The following is a 20,957-nucleotide window of genomic DNA, read 5'->3' as shown; positions in this document are numbered from 1 at the left end:
GGACGGACGGATGGACGGATGGATGGATGGATGGATGGATGGACGGACGGATGGACGGATTGATGGACGGACGGATGGACGGATGGACGGATGGACGGACGGACGGATGGACGGACGGACGGATGGACGGATTGATGGACGGATGGATGGATGGATGGACGGACGGACGGATGGATGATGGATGGATGGATGGATGATGGATGGATGATGGATGGATGGATGGATGATGGATGGATGGATGGATGGATGGATGGATGGATGGATGGATGGATGGATGGATGGATGGATGGATGGATGGATGGACGGACGGATGGATGGATCGATGGATGGATGGACGGACGGACGGATGGATGGATGGATGGATGGATATGGTTCCAGCTCAGAGAGTCTCTTCTCTTCCAGACCAGCTACCTCTCCACACTGCGTCAGGTCTACACTGTGGGTTACGCAACCTCACTCTTCTCCCTCATCACTGCCATCGTGGTCTTCACTGCCTTCAGGTGAGACGACCCTCAGTGTTGCTGTGGAAGACAAACACCTCCTGCTGCTGTCAGAGGAGACCCGGGTCCGCCCCGGGACCTCCACCCAACTCTACTGACCCCCTCGTCTCAGTGGCCCAGATATATATATATATAATTGTATAAAAACACATTTAAAAAGATAAAATAAAAAAGGTGACTTTTGACATTGGAAAACAAATGTTTATCACAATAAATACATGTATTTGGTTGAAGAAAGATAAATACAATTTAAAGATAATAAATAAGCTGTTATTATTATTAATAGAATTATAATAATAATAATAATAATATTTCCTTTTCCAATATATAAATAATGACATTTGAGAGAAAATACATATTTATTTGAATTTAATATTTAATTCCCAACTCAACAAATCCTACTAAACATTTAAAAAGAAAATACTTTTTAACCCGAGATTAACCAATGACACACAGACAAACCATATTCTCCTGAATGACAAGGTTCATTGAACGCATCACCATTTTTTTCTCAGTATTATGTAATTTTTCAGAAAAATGTAAATATTTTCTTTACAGTGAAACTAACTGCACGTTTATGACTGGGCGGCAAAGTACATGCTGAATTGAGAGCTTTGCCTCATGGCTCAGCTCTTTCTACACCTCGACAGACCAGTCACTGGTGAACAAGACCCCATTTGAGTCTCTGAGAAACAAATCTCTTGAAATCCTCCGGTCGCAATCGCTATAGCGACGGGTGGGCGTGGCCTCTGACAGGAAGCGGCCGCACGGACGCCATTGATGGCGAGGGATCGTGATCGATTGGTTGGGTCTGAATGGTCTCCAGTGAAAAGAAGACTCAACGTGAACATCTATAATCCTGATCTGAGTGTCTGGTCTTAACAAAAGACTTATGGTTGCCATGGTAACGTTTAGGAAACAGGCTGATAAAGATGTGAGCCGGTCTGAACCTCCAGGACTGTCTCCGTGTCTCGCTCAGGAAGTTCCGCTGCACCAGGAACTACATCCACGTCAACCTGTTCTCGTCCTTCGTCCTGAGAGCCAGCGCCGTCTTCGTCAAGGACGCCGTCCTGTTCGCCGACGAGACGCTGGACCACTGCTCCATCTCCTCGGTGAGCGTCAGCATGACTCACCGTCGTGATTCACTTAGCACCGGAAATGACCTGCCGACGGGAGGAGGCCGTCACCGAGCGATGACACATGTCAATCATTTGTCGGCAGGTTTGCCTGATAAGTCAAGTCGTGAGCAGAAGATTAAACGTTAAAATACTGACAGACAGGTTGATTAGCGTGTTAGCATCGTAAGCGAAACATCTTCATTAGCATCGTTAGCAGAACATCACCATTAGCATCTTTTGCAAAATATCTTCATTAGCATGGTTAGCACAACATCATCATTCATCATTAGCATCGTTAGCAAAGCATCATGATTAGCAATGTTAGCAAAACATCATCATTAGCAACGTTAGCAAAACATCATCATTAGCATCTTTTGCACAATATTATCATTAGCATGCTTAGCACAACATCATCATTAGCATTGTTAGCAAAACATTGTCATTTGCATTGTTAGCACAACATCTTCATTAGCACCGTAGTATCTTTAGCATAACATGATCATTAGCATTTGTAGCACAACGTCATCATTAGCATGGTAACCATGACATCATTACTAGCATTGTTAGCAAAACATTGTCATTAGAATCTTAGCACAACATCTTCATAAGCGTCGTAGCACAACATCATCATTAGCATCGTTAGCAGAACATCACCATTAGCATCTTTTGCACAGAATCATCATTAGCTTCGTTAGCACAACATCTTCATTAGCACCATAGCATCTTTAGCATAACATGATCATTAGCATCTGTAGCACAACATCATCATTAGCATTGTAGCATCTTTAGCCCAACATCACCATTAGCATCGTTAGCACAACATCATCATTAGCTTTGTTACCACAACATCATCATTTAGCATTGGTAGCAAAACATCATCATTAGCATCGTTAGCACAACATTGTCATTTGCGTCACAGCACATCATCACCATTAGTGTAAGTAAATATAATAAGTACAATAATACAATAATAAGAGCATCTCCTGGTGAGCAGCTTGAAGCGAATCATGTTAAATTAAATAACAACATTTATTATTAACATGTCATCAAGTGTGTCACTCAAGTCGTCCTCCTCCTCTCAGGCCGCCTGCAAGTCCGCCGTGGCTTTCTTCCAGTTCAGCATCCTGGCCAACTACTTCTGGCTGCTGGTGGAGGGCATGTACCTGCAGACCCTGCTGGCCTTGACCTTCGTGTCCCAGAGGAAGTACTTCTGGTGGTACATCCTGACCGGCTGGGGTGAGCCCATGATCTACCGAGTTATTTCTGTTCCGGCGTCTATTTCCGACTTCTCAGTATCGCCTGCTCCGCCGAGCGTGACCGTCTGAGCGAACATCACGCCGGCGCTTCTGACGCTTCAGGTCCAAACACTTGTTTGTTCGGCAGAACCTGACGCTGAACCAGAACCAGGAGAGAATCTTTAAAGCTTCTCTTTTTTTCCACGTCTGCCTGAAATAGGGCGACACTAATGATGATGTTTGACTCGCACATAGAAGTGGAACATCACGAGTCGACTCCAATCCTCACGTGAGATGAAGATGATTCCGACGATTGTTGCCAGAACCCATCATGTCAGTTCGCTCGCCCATTATTTCACCAGAGAACGAGGGAATGGGAAGAACATGTCGGCTGAGATGTCATCAGTCCAATAACATGAACCATGATAGACGAGGCAGGTTCAGACACTTTTGTCTTCCCAGTTCTTTAACTTAGAACCATTTTCTGAAGATTTAATAAACATTTTTTTTTATCCTATACTTTCATTTATCAAGATTCACTCAACAGCAGAAATGACATGTCGATGACACATGTCAATCATTTGTCAGCAGATTTTCCTGATTAGTCACGTCATCAGCAAGAGATGTAGGTAGAAATACTGACAGACAGGTTGATTGGCTTGGTAGCATTGTTAGCACAACATCATCATTAGCATCTTTAGCACAACATCATCAGTAGCATCTTTAGCACAACATCATCATCAGCATGGAAAAGCACTATATAAAACAAATAACTTACTTACTCACTTTAGCACAACATCCTCTAGCATCTTTAGCACAACATCCTCATTAGCATCTTTAGCACAACCTCATCTAGCATCTTTAGCACAACATCATCATTAGCATCTTAAGCACAACATCATCATTAGCATCTTTAGCACAACATCCTCATCAGTAGCATCTTTAGTACAACATCATCAGTAGTATCTTTAGCAGAACATCATCATTAGCAAAGTTAGCAAAACATCACCATTAGCATCTTTAGCACAACATCATCAATAGCATATTTAGCACAACATCATGATTTGCCTCAGTAGCACAACATCACGATTAGCATCTTAAGCACAACATCATCAGTAGCATCTTTAGCACAACATTATCTAACCATCTTTAGCACAACATCCTCATCAGTAGAATATTTAGCACAACATCATCAGTAGTATCTTTAGCACAACATCATCATTAGCATAGTTAGCAAAACATCACCATTAGCATCTTTAGCACAACATCATCAATAGCATATTTAGCACAACATCATCAATAGCATATTTAGCACAACATCATGATTTGCCTCAGTAGCACAACATCACCATTAGCATCTGTAGCACAACATTCTCATTAGCATTGTAAGCACAACATCATCATTAGCATCAGTTGCACAACATCACCATTAGCATTGTAAGTACAACATCATCATTAGCATCTTTAGCACAACATCATGATTAGCATCAGTAGCACAACATCACCAGTAGTATCTTTAGAAAAACATCATCATTAGCATCTTTAGCACAACATCATGATTAGCATCAGTAGCACAACATCACCAGTAGTATCTTTAGAACAACATCATCATTAGCATCTTTAGCACAACATCATGATTAGCATCAGTAGCACAACATCACCAGTAGTATCTTTAGAAAAACATCATCATTAGCATCTTTAGCACAACATCATGATTAGGATCAGTAGCACAACATCACCAGTAGTATCTTTAGAACAACATCATCATTAGCAGTGTTAGGTCAACATTAGCGTCGTAGCACATTATCACCATTAGTGATGATGTTCTTTAACTCAAAACCACTATCAACACCTCCTCAGTAAAATTCCAGTTTCTGTCTAATTCCTTGCCAAGAGTTTTCTGTGAATTCTAGGTATTTTTCAGGTCAAGGTCAAGGTTCTCTGAGAGGTCTTCGAATCTTTAGGAATAAGACACCAGAGTTCAATAAAGTTTTGTTGAATAATGAAACATGGAACAGGAGAGTAGATGATTACCATGTGGATCCATGAACCTTTTGAAGGATTTGTTACTTCCTTTCATCATCATCAATGACTTTTCAAATAATGATGAAAAAGTTACTTGTTATATATAATGCAGGAGAATAATGATAATAAAAAGTATATTTGCAGCATAAATGTGACCTTTTATGACTATTATTCCAAACTCTCGGTTCGAACGAATCGTTCTTCGTCCAATAACAACGACTCTTATCAAGTCTTGTTTACGACGCTGAGAGCTAGTTTGAGACGTTCGGTCACGACGCAGATAAACAACAACAAATGTAGGTCAGGCCAGGAGCCTGTAAATGAGGAACCCATGAGTGCCACGAACCAGAAGCTTGAACATGTGCAGATCAAAGGAAGAACGAGGGAAGAATCCGGACGGAAGAAAGAGAAGAAACTGTATTTAATCTGTAGTGAAGCCGTACTTGAATCCTAAAAACCTGCTTTGTTGTGAGTTTCACCAGAGATTATGTTGAGCTAACAATGCTAATGATGATGTTGTGCTAAAGATGCTAATGATTATGTTGTGCTACTGATGCTAATGCTGATGTTGTGCTAAAGATGCTAATGATTATGTTGAGCTAACAATGCTAATGATGATGTTGTGCTAAAGATTCTAATGATTATGTTGTGCTACTGATGCTAATGATGATGTTGTGCTAAAGATGCTAATGATTATGTTGAGCTAACAATGCTAATGATGATGTTGTGCTAAAGATTCTAATGATTATGTTGTGCTACTGATGCTAATGATGATGTTGTGCTAAAGATGCTAATGATTATGTTGTGCTACTGATGCTAATGATGAGGTTGTGCTAAAGATGCTAATGATTATGTTGTGCTACTGATGATAATGATGATGTTGTACTAAAGAAGCTAATGATTATGTTGTGCTACTGATGCTAATGATGATACTGTGCTAGCTATGCTAATGGTGATTTTGTGCTACCTATGCTAATTATAATGTTGTGCTAACAATGCTAATGATGATGTTGAGCTAAAGATGCTATGACGCTAATGACGATGTTTTGCTTATGATGCTAATGATAATGTAATGCCAAAGATGCTAATGATAATATTGTACTAACGATGATGATGATTGATCTTGTACTTATGATGATAATGATGATGTTGTGCTAAAGATGCTACAATGCTAATGACGACGTTGTGCTACAGATGCTAGAATAATTCTTATTCGAGAGCTCGTCACATGACATTGAAGGGTCACGTCGGTGAAACCTGATCATGTTCAGCTGGTGATGGAAACTTCTCGTCAGAAAACAGGTTTAAAGCCTCGAGAAGACGAACGTCAGAAACAAAAGATAAACCGATTAAACCATCCGACGACATGATCTTTGTTTTTGACGGAGAAAATCTTGACGTGGGATTTTTTCTTCCCACCGTCTTATCTGCTTCGTTCCGGCGCCGCTATCTCACTCATCCTCGTCGCTCCCGTTTCCGCGTCTGGTTCTAATTTCAGCTTCAGCGACGAAAGACGACGTGTTTCCACGACTTACATGTGATCTGACGTGTTATCGACGTGTTGTTGACGTGTTATTGACGTGTTGTTGACGTGTTGTTGACGTGTGCAGGGCTTCCATCCACGGTGCTGGTCCTCTGGGTTCTGACCAGGTTCTTCTACGACAACAGAGGGTGAGATTCAAACATGTCTTCACTAGTTCACGACGAGTCACATGACTCACCTGTGAAGGTTACAAACGACTGTAATTAGTCAAAACAATGATTCAAGATTAAAATATTCAATTTGTGTTTATTTTCAATTTCCATCAATTTATTATAAATCATATATATTTTTCTTCCTCAGGTATATAATTATTATTTGGTTATTTTATATAAGGTTAAGTTAAAAAATAGTTAAAATAGAATACTTTTATTTAATATATTATTCAGAACATTGTTTTCAAAATAAATAATGTAAATATTAGTGTAAGAGTAACGACACATCATAAAATACACACTAAAATGACATCATGTCTATTTTAATAAATCATTAAAGACGCCCACACACGGCTAACACCAGCGAACACCTATGCTAACAGTGGCAGCTGTTGTGAAGCTAGCTAAAGTGTTGAACTCCATCAAATCCCCGGATTCTGGTGCTAGCTAAAGTGCTACAGCGCTACTCAACTCCATTAGCTTGTTAGCTTGGATATCTGCTTCGAAATATATATTTAAACTTTAGTTCGAGGTTTCATCTAAACATGGTTTGTTTTTTTCCGCGTTTTAATGGTATCTCTGTATAAATGTGTTTGTTTTAGATCAACATCGTGATTTTCATCAACGTCATTCGGATTCTGGTGCTAGCTAAAGTGCTACAGCGCTACTCAACTCCATTAGCGCGTTAGCTTGGATATCTGCTTCGAAATATATATTTAAACTGAAACTACTCCATAGAAATGGATAAATATTACTGTTTAATTGATTTCATAGCAACGCTGCTGCTAACATGCTAACATAGCATCTGAAGGTCAACCAATTTTACTTGCTAACGTAGCATATCAAACCATTATTGTCAATTGTATTATCGATATTATTGTTGATCTATTTATAAATTGACTGTCGCTAACTCTAAACGATCATTTTGAACATATATTTCGTCAAGTTAGCTCTTAAATCCTACAGCATTTTAATGGTATCTCTGTATAAATGTGTTTGTTTTAGATCAACATCGTGATTTTCATCAACGTCATTCGGATTCTGGTGCTAGCTAAAGTGCTACAGCGCTACTCAACTCCATTAGCGTGTTAGCTTGGATATCTGCTTCGAAATATATATTTAAACTGAAACTACTCCATAGAAATGGATAAATATTACTGTTTAATTGATTTCATAGCAACGCTGTTGCTAACATGCTAACATAACATCTGAAGGTCAACCAATTTTACTTGCTAACGTAGCATATCAAACCATTAGTGTCAATTTTATTATCGATATTATTGTTGATCTATTTATAAATTGACTGTCGCTAACTCTAAACGATCATTTTGAACATATATTTCGTCAAGTTAGCTCTTAAATCCTACAGCATTTTAATGGTATCTCTGTATAAATGTGTTTGTTTTAGATCAACATCGTGATTTTCATCAACGTCATTCGGATTCTGGTGCTAGCTAAAGTGCTACTGCGCTACTCAACTCCATTAGCGTGTTAGCTTGGATATCTGCTTCGAAATATATATTTAAACTGAAACTACTCCATAGAAATGGATAAATATTACTGTTTAATTGATTTCATAGCAACGCTGTTGCTAACATGCTAACATAACATCTGAAGGTCAACCAATTTTACTTGCTAACGTAGCATATCAAACCATTAGTGTCAATTTTATTATCGATATTATTGTTGATCTATTTATAAATTGACTGTCGCTAACTCTAAACGATCATTTTGAACATATATTTCGTCAAGTTAGCTCTTAAATCCTACAGCATTAGCATTTAGCATTTAGCATGAAAACAACAATGTAGTAAACAACACAGGAATAATGTCGTGCTTCACAAGAATGTTTCACGTGGAACTAATGAGCGAAGAAACAACAGGTTTTGAATGTATTTCAGTTGCTGGGACGACACAGACTCTGTTGGCATCTGGTGGATTATTAAAGGTCCGATAACTGCGTCGTTACTGGTGAGTTTCAAACGACATAAAGCTCGTTATTCTCCGTAAACATGGAATATTCTCTTTTATAACGTCTTTGTTCACACGTTCGACCCAGAAGTTCGACGTTTCATCTAAACATGGTTTGTTTTTTTCCGCGTTTTAATGGTATCTCTGTATAAATGTGTTTGTTTTAGATCAACATCGTGATTTTCATCAACGTCATTCGGATTCTGGTGCAGAAGCTGAAATCTTCGGCCATCAACGGGAACAACGACACTGGACACTTCATGTGAGTTTTTTTCAAACAATAACATTTTCAACATGTTCACGTTGACAAAATGCTTTAAAAATGATCAAATGTTTTTTTTGGCTGAAGGTGAGTCGGACCAGAAATCAAATCTTTAACCATCGGTTAATTTTCTTTTTTATTTAATTCACGACACATTTTTGTCGTAAATAAAAGCGTTAAATATCAGTGTATTAAGCTGAACTGATGATCGTGAAGGTTACGCTCCTGCAACACAACAAACATGGCACTTTACTCTCCATTTAACTTTCCTTGTTTGTTCAAAGTATCTTTTGTCTTAAAAAATACTTAATTCACATTATCTCTCATCAAACACGGTAATTAATGTAGTAAAATAATTTAAAATGATTGTTATTTTGATGCATTAACACGAGCATTGAAGACTGAAGAAAAAAAATATACTGTGTTAAAACGTTAATACTTTTGCTTTAACAAGACAATCTTGTTTGGGCATCAAAATAGAATCCAAGCTTTCAAAAGGTTTATTTTTGCAATTAATTTTAATTATTTCGCTCCATTTTCCACATGTGATGCTTTGGTTTTTTTTTTTTTTGTCTCTACCAAACATTGTGCCCTTATCTTAGTAACTCATCCTCAATCGGTGGTCAACCCTCCACACCCAAGAGCCTGTACTTCTCTGAATGAATGTGTTTTTAAATACAATTATTACCTTTAAGTAGTTTTTTCAAACCTTGAATCCATCACACGTTCCAAACATCTTATTAAACAGCTTATCTTAGTAACTCACCCTCAATCGGTGGTCAACCCTCCACACTCAAGAGCCTGTACTTCTCTGAATGAATGTGTTTTTAAATACAATTATTACCTTTAAGTAGTTTTTTCAAACCTTGAATCCATCACACGTTCCAAACATCTTATTAAACAGCTTATCTTAGTAACTCACCCTCAATCGGTGGTCAACCCTCCACACTCAAGAGCCTGTACTTCTCTGATTGAACGTGTTTTTAAATATACTTATTACTTTCAAGTAGTTTTCTCACACCTTGAATCCATCACACGTTCCAAACATCTTATTAAACAGCTTATCTTAGTAACTCACCCTCAATCAGTGGTCAACCCTCCACACTCAAGAGCCTGTACTTCTCTGATTGAACGTGTTTTTAAATATACTTATTACTTTCAAGTAGTTTTCTCACACCTTGAATCCATCACACGTTCCAAACATCTTATTAAACGGCTTATCTTAGTAACTCATCCTCAATCAGTGGTCAACCCTCCACACTCAAGAGCCTGTACTTCTCTGATTGAACGTGTTTTTAAATATACTTATTACTTTCAAGTAGTTTTTTCAAACCTTGAATCCATCACACGTTCCAAACATCTTATTAAACAGCTTATCTTAGTAACTCACCCTCAATCGGTGGTCAACCCTCCACACTCAAGAGCCTGTACTTCTCTGATTGAACGTGTTTTTAAATATACTTATTACTTTCAAGTAGTTTTCTCACACCTCGAATCCATCACACGTTCCAAACATTATGCCCTTATCTTAGTAACTCACCCTCAATCAGTGGTCAACCCTCCACACTCAAGAGCCTGTACTTCTCTGAATGAATGTGTTTTTAAATACAATTATTACTTTCAAGTAGTTTTCTCACACCTCGAATCCATCACACGTTCCAAACATTATGCCCTTATCTTAGTAACTCACCCTCAATCGGTGGTCAACCCTCCACACTCAAGAGCCTGTACTTCTCTGATTGAACGTGTTTTTAAATACAATTATTACCTTTAAGTAGTTTTTTCAAACCTTGAATCCATCACACATTCCAAACAGCGAAAACTCTTCCTCGCCAGAGGATCTTTGAGGACATGATAACTTTGAAGACGCTCGAGCGGCAGAAGGTCCTGAGCGACTCCGAGTCTCAGGATCTGAAGAGAAAATCCCGCGACTCGAGCTCGACGCAAACTCTGCGTTTATGTGAATGAATCCCAGTTTTTACCAGCGTTAAAAATAGAACTTCACTCCAGGAATAGATGTTTTCACGGCTCGGATGCTTCGGCGCTCGTGAGGGAAGGAACAAGAAAATAAGATGCTCAGAATATCAAGAACATCGGGATATAGAAGGATTTAATTCAAGTATTGAACCTTATTTTTATTCAAATGTTGTTTAACAATTTATTTTTGGAATCATTTCATTTGAGAAATTCTGCATTTTAGCTTTAGCTAACATTCAGTTTTTATTTATTCCTATTCTTTTTATAAATGAATATAAACATGTTGATTTTTGTTAATAATAGAATTCAAGAATTTATACATTGAAATTTTGAATTTGTCGTTTTTAAAGAAAAATCTTAAGTAAGAAATTCTAACGTTTTCAAAATTTCTTTTTTATTATTATTATTATTTTTGCTCATTAGTGTTGATCATTTAATTAAAAAATATCTAAAATAAATGTTCAAAATTCAATATATTTGAAATAATAGTCTTTTATATTCAATACATAAATGTTGGTACAATAGAGTCTCCAGACAAAAGCAAACGAGCTCCGATCTACTGGATCCAACTGTCAGCCAATCACGCGACGCTCACGCGATCATGTGACGATGATTATGATTAAAAACAAACTTTAAAGTAACTTTGTGACGACAAAAGATTCTCTCGAGCTGAAACCACGCGACGACGAAAACACGCTCAAGGAAGCGTGAAGGTTGAAGCGCAGGTTAGCGTCTCAGATGTTCACGCAGATAAACACTAATTAAACGACAACACGATGGTCGCACTTTAATCTCCGGATCTGGATCCGACATTTAATCTGAAGAAGATAAAAAGCGTTAAAGTTCCTCATGTTTGTCCAGACGACTGGCGAAGTCCACGCTCTTCCTCATCCCTCTGTTCGGGATGCACTACACAGTGTTCGCCTTCCTGCCCGAGAACACAGGCGTCGCTGCTCGACTGTATATCGAGCTCGGACTCGGATCCTTCCAGGTGAGTTTGTTACCTTTGTTGACCAATGAGAAGCAGTTTCAGGCTCAGAGTGTAGGTGTGTGTGTTGATAACAGTGTGTTGATAACAGTGTGTTGATAACAGTGTGTTGATAACAGTGTGTACACAATACAACCATATACAGTTATATATAGTGATAGTGTAGTAACAAGTATATATGTGTAGTATTGTCCAGTACTTGACTCTGGTGTTGTGATAGTGTAGTAACAAGTATATATGTGTAGTATTGTCCAGTACTTGACTCTGGTGTTGTGATAGTGTAGTAACAAGTATATATGTGTAGTATTGTCCAGTACTTGACTCTGGTGTTGTGATAGTGTAGTAACAAGGATATATGTGTAGTATTGTCCAGTACTTGACTCTGGTGTTGTGATAGTGTAGTAACAAGGAAATATGTGTAGTATTGTCCAGTACTTGACTCTGGTGTTGTGATAGTGTAGTAACAAGGATATATGTGTAGTATTGTCCAGTACTTGACTCTGGTGTTGTGATAGTGTAGTAACAAGTATATATGTGTAGTATTGTCCAGTACTTGACTCTGGTGTTGTGATAGTGTAGTAACAAGTATATATGTGTAGTATTGTCCAGTACTTGACTCTGGTGTTGTGATAGTGTAGTAACAAGTATATATGTGTAGTATTGTCCAGTACTTGACTCTGGTGTTGTGATAGTGTAGTAACAAGTATATATGTGTAGTATTGTCCAGTACTTGACTCTGGTGTTGTGATAGTGTAGTAACAAGGATATATGTGTAGTATTGTCCAGTACTTGACTCTGGTGTTGTGATAGTATAGTAACAAGTATATATGTGTAGTATTGTCCAGTACTTGACTCTGGTGTTGTGATAGTGTATTAACAAGGATATATGTGTAGTATTGTCCAGTACTTGACTCTGGTGTTGTGATAGTGTAGTAACAAGTATATATGTGTAGTATTGTCCAGTACTTGACTCTGGTGTTGTGATAGTGTAGTAACAAGTATACATGTGTAGTATTGTCCAGTACTTGACTCTGGTGTTGTGATAGTGTAGTAACAAGTATATATGTGTAGTATTGTCCAGTACTTGACTCTGGTGTTGTGATAGTGTAGTAACAAGTATACATGTGTAGTATTGTCCAGTACTTGACTCTGGTGTTGTGATAGTGTAGTAACAAGTATATATGTGTAGTATTGTCCAGTACTTGACTCTGGTGTTGTGATAGTGTATTAACAAGTATACATGTGTAGTATTGTCCAGTACTTGACTCTGGTGTTGTGATAGTGTAGTAACAAGTATACATGTGTAGTATTGTCCAGTACTTGACTCTGGTGTTGTGATAGTGTAGTAACAAGGATATATGTGTAGTATTGTCCAGTACTTGACTCTGGTGTTGTGATAGTGTAGTAACAAGTATATATGTGTAGTATTGTCCAGTACTTGACTCTGGTGTTGTGATAGCGTAGTAACAAGTATATATGTGTAGTATTGTCCAGTACTTGACTCTGGTGTTGTGATAGTGTATTAACAAGTATACATGTGTAGTATTGTCCAGTACTTGACTCTGGTGTTGTGATAGTGTAGTAACAAGTATATATGTGTAGTATTGTCCAGTACTTGACTCTGGTGTTGTGATAGTGTAGTAACAAGTATATATGTGTAGTATTGTCCAGTACTTGACTCTGGTGTTGTGATAGCATAGTAACAAGTATATATGTGTAGTATTGTCCAGTACTTGACTCTGGTGTTGTGATAGCGTAGTAACAAGTATATATGTGTAGTATTGTCCAGTACTTGACTCTGGTGTTGTGATAGTGTATTAACAAGTATACATGTGTAGTATTGTCCAGTACTTGACTCTGGTGTTGTGATAGTGTAGTAACAAGTATATATGTGTAGTATTGTCCAGTACTTGACTCTGGTGTTGTGATAGTGTAGTAACAAGTATATATGTGTAGTATTGTCCAGTACTTGACTCTGGTGTTGTGATAGTGTAGTAACAAGTATATATGTGTAGTATTGTCCAGTACTTGACTCTGGTGTTGTGATAGTGTAGTAACAAGTATACATGTGTAGTATTGTCCAGTACTTGACTCTGGTGTTGTGATAGTGTAGTAACAAGTATATATGTGTAGTATTGTCCAGTACTTGACTCTGGTGTTGTGATAGTGTAGTAACAAGTATACATGTGTAGTATTGTCCAGTACTTGACTCTGGTGTTGTGATAGTGTAGTAACAAGTATATATGTGTAGTATTGTCCAGTACTTGACTCTGGTGTTGTGATAGTGTATTAACAAGTATACATGTGTAGTATTGTCCAGTACTTGACTCTGGTGTTGTGATAGTGTAGTAACAAGTATACATGTGTAGTATTGTCCAGTACTTGACTCTGGTGTTGTGATAGTGCAGTAACAAGGATATATGTGTAGTATTGTCCAGTACTTGACTCTGGTGTTGTGATAGTGTAGTAACAAGTATATATGTGTAGTATTGTCCAGTACTTGACTCTGGTGTTGTGATAGCGTAGTAACAAGTATATATGTGTAGTATTGTCCAGTACTTGACTCTGGTGTTGTGATAGTGTATTAACAAGTATACATGTGTAGTATTGTCCAGTACTTGACTCTGGTGTTGTGATAGTGTAGTAACAAGTATATATGTGTAGTATTGTCCAGTACTTGACTCTGGTGTTGTGATAGTGTAGTAACAAGTATATATGTGTAGTATTGTCCAGTACTTGACTCTGGTGTTGTGATAGCGTAGTAACAAGTATATATGTGTAGTATTGTCCAGTACTTGACTCTGGTGTTGTGATAGTGTATTAACAAGTATACATGTGTAGTATTGTCCAGTACTTGACTCTGGTGTTGTGATAGTGTAGTAACAAGTATATATGTGTAGTATTGTCCAGTACTTGACTCTGGTGTTGTGATAGTGTAGTAACAAGTATATATGTGTAGTATTGTCCAGTACTTGACTCTGGTGTTGTGATAGTGTAGTAACAAGTATATTTGTGTAGTATTGTCCAGTACTTGACTCCAGTGTTGTGATAGTGTAGTAACAAATATATATGTGTAGTATTGTCCAGTACTTGACTCTGGTGTTGTAGTATTTACAGACCACATGACTCTCGTCCTCAGTCGTAACTGCTTTCATTTGTTTTCAAACCAAAATATGTCCAAACATCAGCTTTAAAAGCTGCTGGACTCACTGTATCCTCTCGTCCTCAGTCATCATTCTTCCTTTAGCTGTGGAGAACACAGGGACTGAGGCCATCTAGAGGCCGGAAGTTTAATTGGAACACAAAAAATGAACAAACGCTGACAGAAGTGTTAATGCATAAAATAAACTACACAAATACAATATTAAAAAACTGAATTACTACTACATAAATGAATAATTCAAGGTCAGGTTGTGTCTCTTCAGAGACGTCCTTCACATCTTCAACTGTGAGATTCAAGCCTGGGTCCGACCCGGGGCTTCTCCCCGATGAGACTCAACACCTCATCAGGGAGGATCCATGGGACGTGACCTGGTCGTCCAGGAGCTCTAGTCCGAGTCCCTCCTGGACGACCAGAGCCGAGAAAAGTCTCTTTCGAACGTTCGAGTCTCAGATCCTTTCAAAGTCGACAACATTTTGGCAGAAAATACATCAGAAATACTTTTGAAAAAAAACCCACTAATTCTTTCAACGTCGTTTCTGATCCTGGAAGAAGATTAAAGACGATATTTTGGCTTCTCAGCTCGACGGGATTTTATCTGCGGCGTCGAGAGGCTGATGAAGTGATTCGATACGATCAGAAGATAAACAAATAAAAAGATGTTTGATTCAAGTCGTGAACCTACAGCTGACGGTCCTTGAAACTAAATGAATAAACGATGAATAAACGATGAATAAACGATGAATAAACGATGAATAAACGATGAATAAACATTAACTTTGACGACGTTTGTTGCAGGGGTTCGTGGTCGCGCTGCTTTACTGCTTCATGAACGGAGAGGTGAGTCGTCACAATTATTCAATCTTTATTGATCGTGTTCAGGTTGACACTGGTCGTAATGTTACGGCTCCTATGCGTTTTTTGTATTTATTTGTATTCGGGGAGAAACAGAAAATACGTAAAAAAGGTCTTAAAAAAAAGTAGATGATTGACAGATCAAAATAAACACCACGTGGTTAAAGATTAAAAACATTTTTTTTAAAGATACATTAAATTCCAAAAAATATGTTTAACAAAACACAAAGTAATATAAATTATTTTTGTAAATTATATCAATAAATAACTTTATTATTCAGTTGAATACTTTCAATATAGTTTTTTTTCGCATATAAAAAAAAAAACGTTTTAAAATGTATATTTGTGAGTAAGATATTTGCTGATGATGATGAAAGGATTATTCTTATCTTTTCTTTTCTCCTTTATTTTGGCCTAATTTATTTTACCTTATTTCACATCATTGGGCCAAATTTGATTAAAAAAAAGTTCCCCAAAATAAAAATTAACTTAAAAAAACCCGCACAAAATAACAAAATTAGTAATAAATACATTATTAATAAATATTACAACAATAAATACAAGAATAAAAGTGTCTTTTAATTTGACAGTAAAGGCACCTTTCATATTTAATTATTGTATATTCTTAATAAGAACTTCTATATCTTCATTTAATTTGTTTTTTGGACTTGAATATTTTCACTTTGACAACTTTGGTATTTAATTTAAATTCAAATCACTCTTAAACAAACTTAAGCAGTTGTGAAATAAATCCTGGTTTATTTTAAATGAAAGTTCCATCATTTTGCTCGAAACGAAAAACTTGTTTGATCCACGTGTTGCGCTGACGTCACTGTGACGTCATGATACGTTCGCTCCCGCAGGTCCAGACGGAGCTGCGCCGCTGGCTCTGGAAGTGTCAGAACCAGAACCACTTGAGTCCCACCAAGAGAAGCGTGACGCAGACCACGACCATCCGGGGCCGCGGCGGGCTGCGGAGGGCGCCCTCTAGTGGACACATCTCGTCGGTGTGAGCGCGTCCTGCAGGCGAGGAGTCGAACCTCTGTTGCGGGTCATCGCGAGACGTTCTCTCGTCAGAGTGATGTGATCCACGAATGTTTTGAATGAGACACGAGCTGGCCCTGAGCGACTCTGACGCGTCATCAAACGGCGCCTGTGAAAAAAATGTATGGGAATCAGGGAGTGACGTCAGAGATGAACTGTCGCGCCAACAAGACGAAGATGAAGTTAAGATTAAAAATAAAGATTTTCGAGAACATTTTTCTGCTTTTAGCTACAAAATCTTCTCACAGTAATTATTTCACAACGTTTTCTATTTTCGTTTTTTTTAATCTTTAAAAAAATCGCATTATTACGTGTATTGAAAGCACTAAAATAAAGAGAATATATCATATTAAGATCGTAGAAATGAATATATATTAAGATTAAAATAAAACGTTGAAAAATAAACAATTATATTAAAAAAGTTTATGATTGAATAGTTTTATATTAAGAAAAAAAAAGAAAATGAAACCGGAAGTCATTAGTTAAAAAGATAAATAAATGTATTGTTAAAAATACCAAATTTAAATATAACTTGACACTTTAAAAGTGATATTAATTAAACTGTGAGGAAAAGCCTAAAGAGATTTAAACTCATAGATGTAATAAAAGTAATTTAATTTGAATCATTCAAGGTGCGTTCAAGGCCAACACTTACTTAATATCACTTTAACTTTCATTAATATTCTATTTTCACAACAATTTAATCTCATAAGTGATAACGACGTCCTCCGTCGACACGACATCATAGTTCAAGAGAAAAGTTTTGAGCAATTATGAGATTAAATATGCAATAAAAGTAATAATTAACAAATGTGTATTTAATTGGTGTTGAGTTGCGTTCATGCCAGTGTTGACCAACTTTTTTAATCGGATTATAGATTAAAATTAGATTTTTATTACAATAATGGTCCAAGATTTTCAGCATTTATGTTCAATTAATGTCAAATTAAAGTGTTTTATGACCAAAACAAATCACTTTAAATATATAACTTTTCAAAGGGTTTATATATATATATATATATATAAACATGTATATATATAATTTATTAATTAAATAAACGTAAGTATTGCATTTTAAATCAATTCTATCAAATAAATGAATAAAAATGAAAACACATTAACAATTTAACATCTTATTACCACCAAAAAACAAATAATCTTGATTTAATCTCTGATAAAAAAAAAGTACAAAAAAACAAACAATTTTAATGTTTATATTCAGAATACATGATAATAATAATAACAACAATTAATAATAATAATAACAATTAACAACAGCAACAACAATAACAATCATAATAATAATAACAATGAATAATAATTATAATTATAATTATAATTATAATTATAATTATAATTATAATTATAATTATAATTATAATTATTATAATAATAATAATAATAATAATAATAATAATGAAAATAATAAAATCTTTCATGTCATGTTCAAGGACAGTTGAAAAGTGAAGAACATTATTTCAGGAACACATTGAAAGAACAAAAGTCATCATAAGTACAACAACATTTATTTTGCAGTAGAAGTTACACATGAATGTTCGACCAGGACGTCACATGACAGACACGGTCACATGACACACCAAAGCTGGATGAAGATACACTTGTTTTTACAGCGACTATACTTCCATGAACACTTAGACACACAGACATGAACACACACGTGACAGGTGTCCGTCAAGAGGTCGACGCGAGCGTCAGAAATAGTTCTCGCCGTGTACGAGAGGATACACTGTTGACATATTTGTACTCGATGCAGGCAACGATGAGCAGCTGAGCGACAACTGTACATTCAAAAGATCGACTCACTCGCTTCAAAATGGCTCAACAGGCACGAGAGATGGCGTCAGACACAGGATGGCGGCATCCTTCTTGTAGCGTTAGCATCAGCGGCTCGTTAGCTTAGCTTAGCACAAACAGGTGAATTACAAGTTTTACTCAGTTAAAGTTAGTTTTAAAGCTGTCTTTTTACATTTTAACATTTAAAAAATTAACATTTAAAATCGTTTTAAATGTTTTATTCTGTGCTAAGCTAAGCTAACGGGATGCTAGCTGTCACATTAGCTACATTACATCATCAAAAGAACGGATGGAAATGTAAAAAAAACACATATTTACACAGTTAAATACTTGAAAATGGCACCGAACCGAAGTTAATACTCGTTAATAAAAGTGCAGTTTTAATCACATTTTGACACATTTTCTTCCTCATGAAAAACAAACAAAATGGCGGATTTCACTGCAAAAACCAAAACAGTGACGATCGAATATTCAAGAATATATATTTTAACACTTTTTTTCAGTTTGGCACAACTTTTTTTAAATCCTCTTCGTTGCCACGGAAACATCTTTTATTTTCTTTCAGCCGCGTGTGAGTCCGCGGCGGCTACACAACACGTGGTCAAAAATAACACACCATCAAGACACGCAACATCAAAAGTAATCCGACGTAATATTGAATACATTCCTCTTCTCGAGTTGGCGCCACCTAGTGGCGGGTGTTGTTAACAGCGTTGAGACATAGTCGTGTTCGTCGAGCTCGCGGCTCAGATCGACGGCTGGTGACGCGTCACAAACACACACGTGTGTAGTCGACTACACAACGAATCACGGCTGGTGAGGCGTCACAGACACACACGTGTGTCGTCGACTACACAACGAATCACGGCTGGTGAGGCGTCACAGACACACACGTGTGTCGTCGACTACACAACGAATCACGGCTGGTGAGGCGTCACAGACACACACGTGTGTCGTCGACTACACAACGAATCACGGCTGGTGAGGCGTCACAAACACACACGTGTGTCGTCGACTACACAACGAATCACGGCTGGTGAGGCGTCACAAACACACACGTGTCGTCGACTACACAACGAATCACGGCTGGTGAGGCGTCACAAACACACACGTGTGTCGTCGACTACACAACGAATCACGGCTGGTGAGGCGTCACAGACACACACGTGTGTCGTCGACTACACAACGAATCACGGCTGGTGACGCGTCACAGACACACACGTGTGTCGTCGACTACACAGCGAATGATGGCTGGTGACGCATCACAGACACACACGTGTGTCGTCGACTACACAACGAATCACGGCTGGTGACGCGTCACAAACACACACGTGTGTCGTCGACTACACAACGAATCACGGCTGGTGACGCGTCACAGACACACACGTGTGTCGTCGACTACACAGCGAATCACGGCTGGTGACGCGTCACAGACACACACGTGTGTCGTCGACTACACAACGAATCACGGCTGGTGAGGCGTCACAAAAACACACGTGTGTCGTCGACTACACAACGAATCACGGCTGGTGACGCGTCACAGACACACACGTGTGTCGTCGACTACACAACGAATCACGGCTGGTGAGGCGTCACAAACACACACGTGTGTCGTCGACTACACAACGAATCACAGCTGGTGAGGCGTCACAAACACACACGTGTGTCGTCGACTACACAACGAATCACGGCTGGTGACGCGTCACAGACACACACGTGTGTCGTCGACTACACAACGAATCACGGCTGGTGACGCGTCACAGACACACACGTGTGTCGTCGACTACACAACGAATCACGGCTGGTGACGCGTCACAGACACACACGTGTGTCGTCGACTACACAACAAATCACGGCTGGTGACGCGTCATAAACACACACGTGTGTCGTCGACTACACAACGAATCACGGCTGGTGACGCGTCACAGACACACACGTGTGTCGTCGACTACACAACGAATCACGGCTGGTGACGCGTCACAAACACACACGTGTGTCGTCGACTACACAACGAATCACGGCTGGTGACGCGTCACAGACACACACGTGTGTCGTCGACTACACAACGAATCACGGCTGGTGACGCGTCACAGACACACACGTGTGTCGTCGACTACACAACAAATCACGGCTGGTGACGCGTCATAAACACACACGTGTGTCGTCGACTACACAACGAATCACGGCTGGTGACGCGTCACAGACACACACGTGTGTCGTCGACTACACAACGAATCACGGCTGGTGACGCGTCACAAACACACACGTGTGTCGTCGACTACACAACGAATCACGGCTGGTGACGCGTCACA

General features: G+C 38.2%; 1 protein-coding gene across 1 annotated transcript in view; it reads left to right on the top strand.

The window, feature by feature from the left end:
- Positions 1–17,044, top strand: part of LOC148064191 (pituitary adenylate cyclase-activating polypeptide type I receptor-like) — a 47,824-nt gene extending 30,780 nt beyond the window's left edge. The window contains exons 5-13 of the mRNA XM_087810814.1: positions 403–500; positions 1,480–1,612; positions 2,701–2,854; positions 6,489–6,549; positions 8,475–8,544; positions 8,712–8,806; positions 11,645–11,774; positions 15,730–15,771; positions 16,650–17,044. Of these exons, the coding sequence (XP_087666940.1) occupies positions 403–500; positions 1,480–1,612; positions 2,701–2,854; positions 6,489–6,549; positions 8,475–8,544; positions 8,712–8,806; positions 11,645–11,774; positions 15,730–15,771; positions 16,650–16,799 (933 nt within the window). The 3' untranslated portion in view covers positions 16,800–17,044. The remainder of the gene's footprint in view (positions 1–402; positions 501–1,479; positions 1,613–2,700; positions 2,855–6,488; positions 6,550–8,474; positions 8,545–8,711; positions 8,807–11,644; positions 11,775–15,729; positions 15,772–16,649) is intronic.
- The last annotated feature ends 3,913 nt before the right edge of the window (positions 17,045–20,957 follow it).

This window comes from Callionymus lyra, chromosome 16 (genome assembly GCF_982586985.1).
Source record: "Callionymus lyra chromosome 16, fCalLyr1.hap1.1, whole genome shotgun sequence".
NCBI classification, from domain to species: domain Eukaryota; kingdom Metazoa; phylum Chordata; class Actinopteri; order Syngnathiformes; family Callionymidae; genus Callionymus; species Callionymus lyra.
The sequence above is the reverse complement of the archived record's forward strand: the minus strand, read 5'-3'. Positions and strand labels throughout refer to the sequence as shown.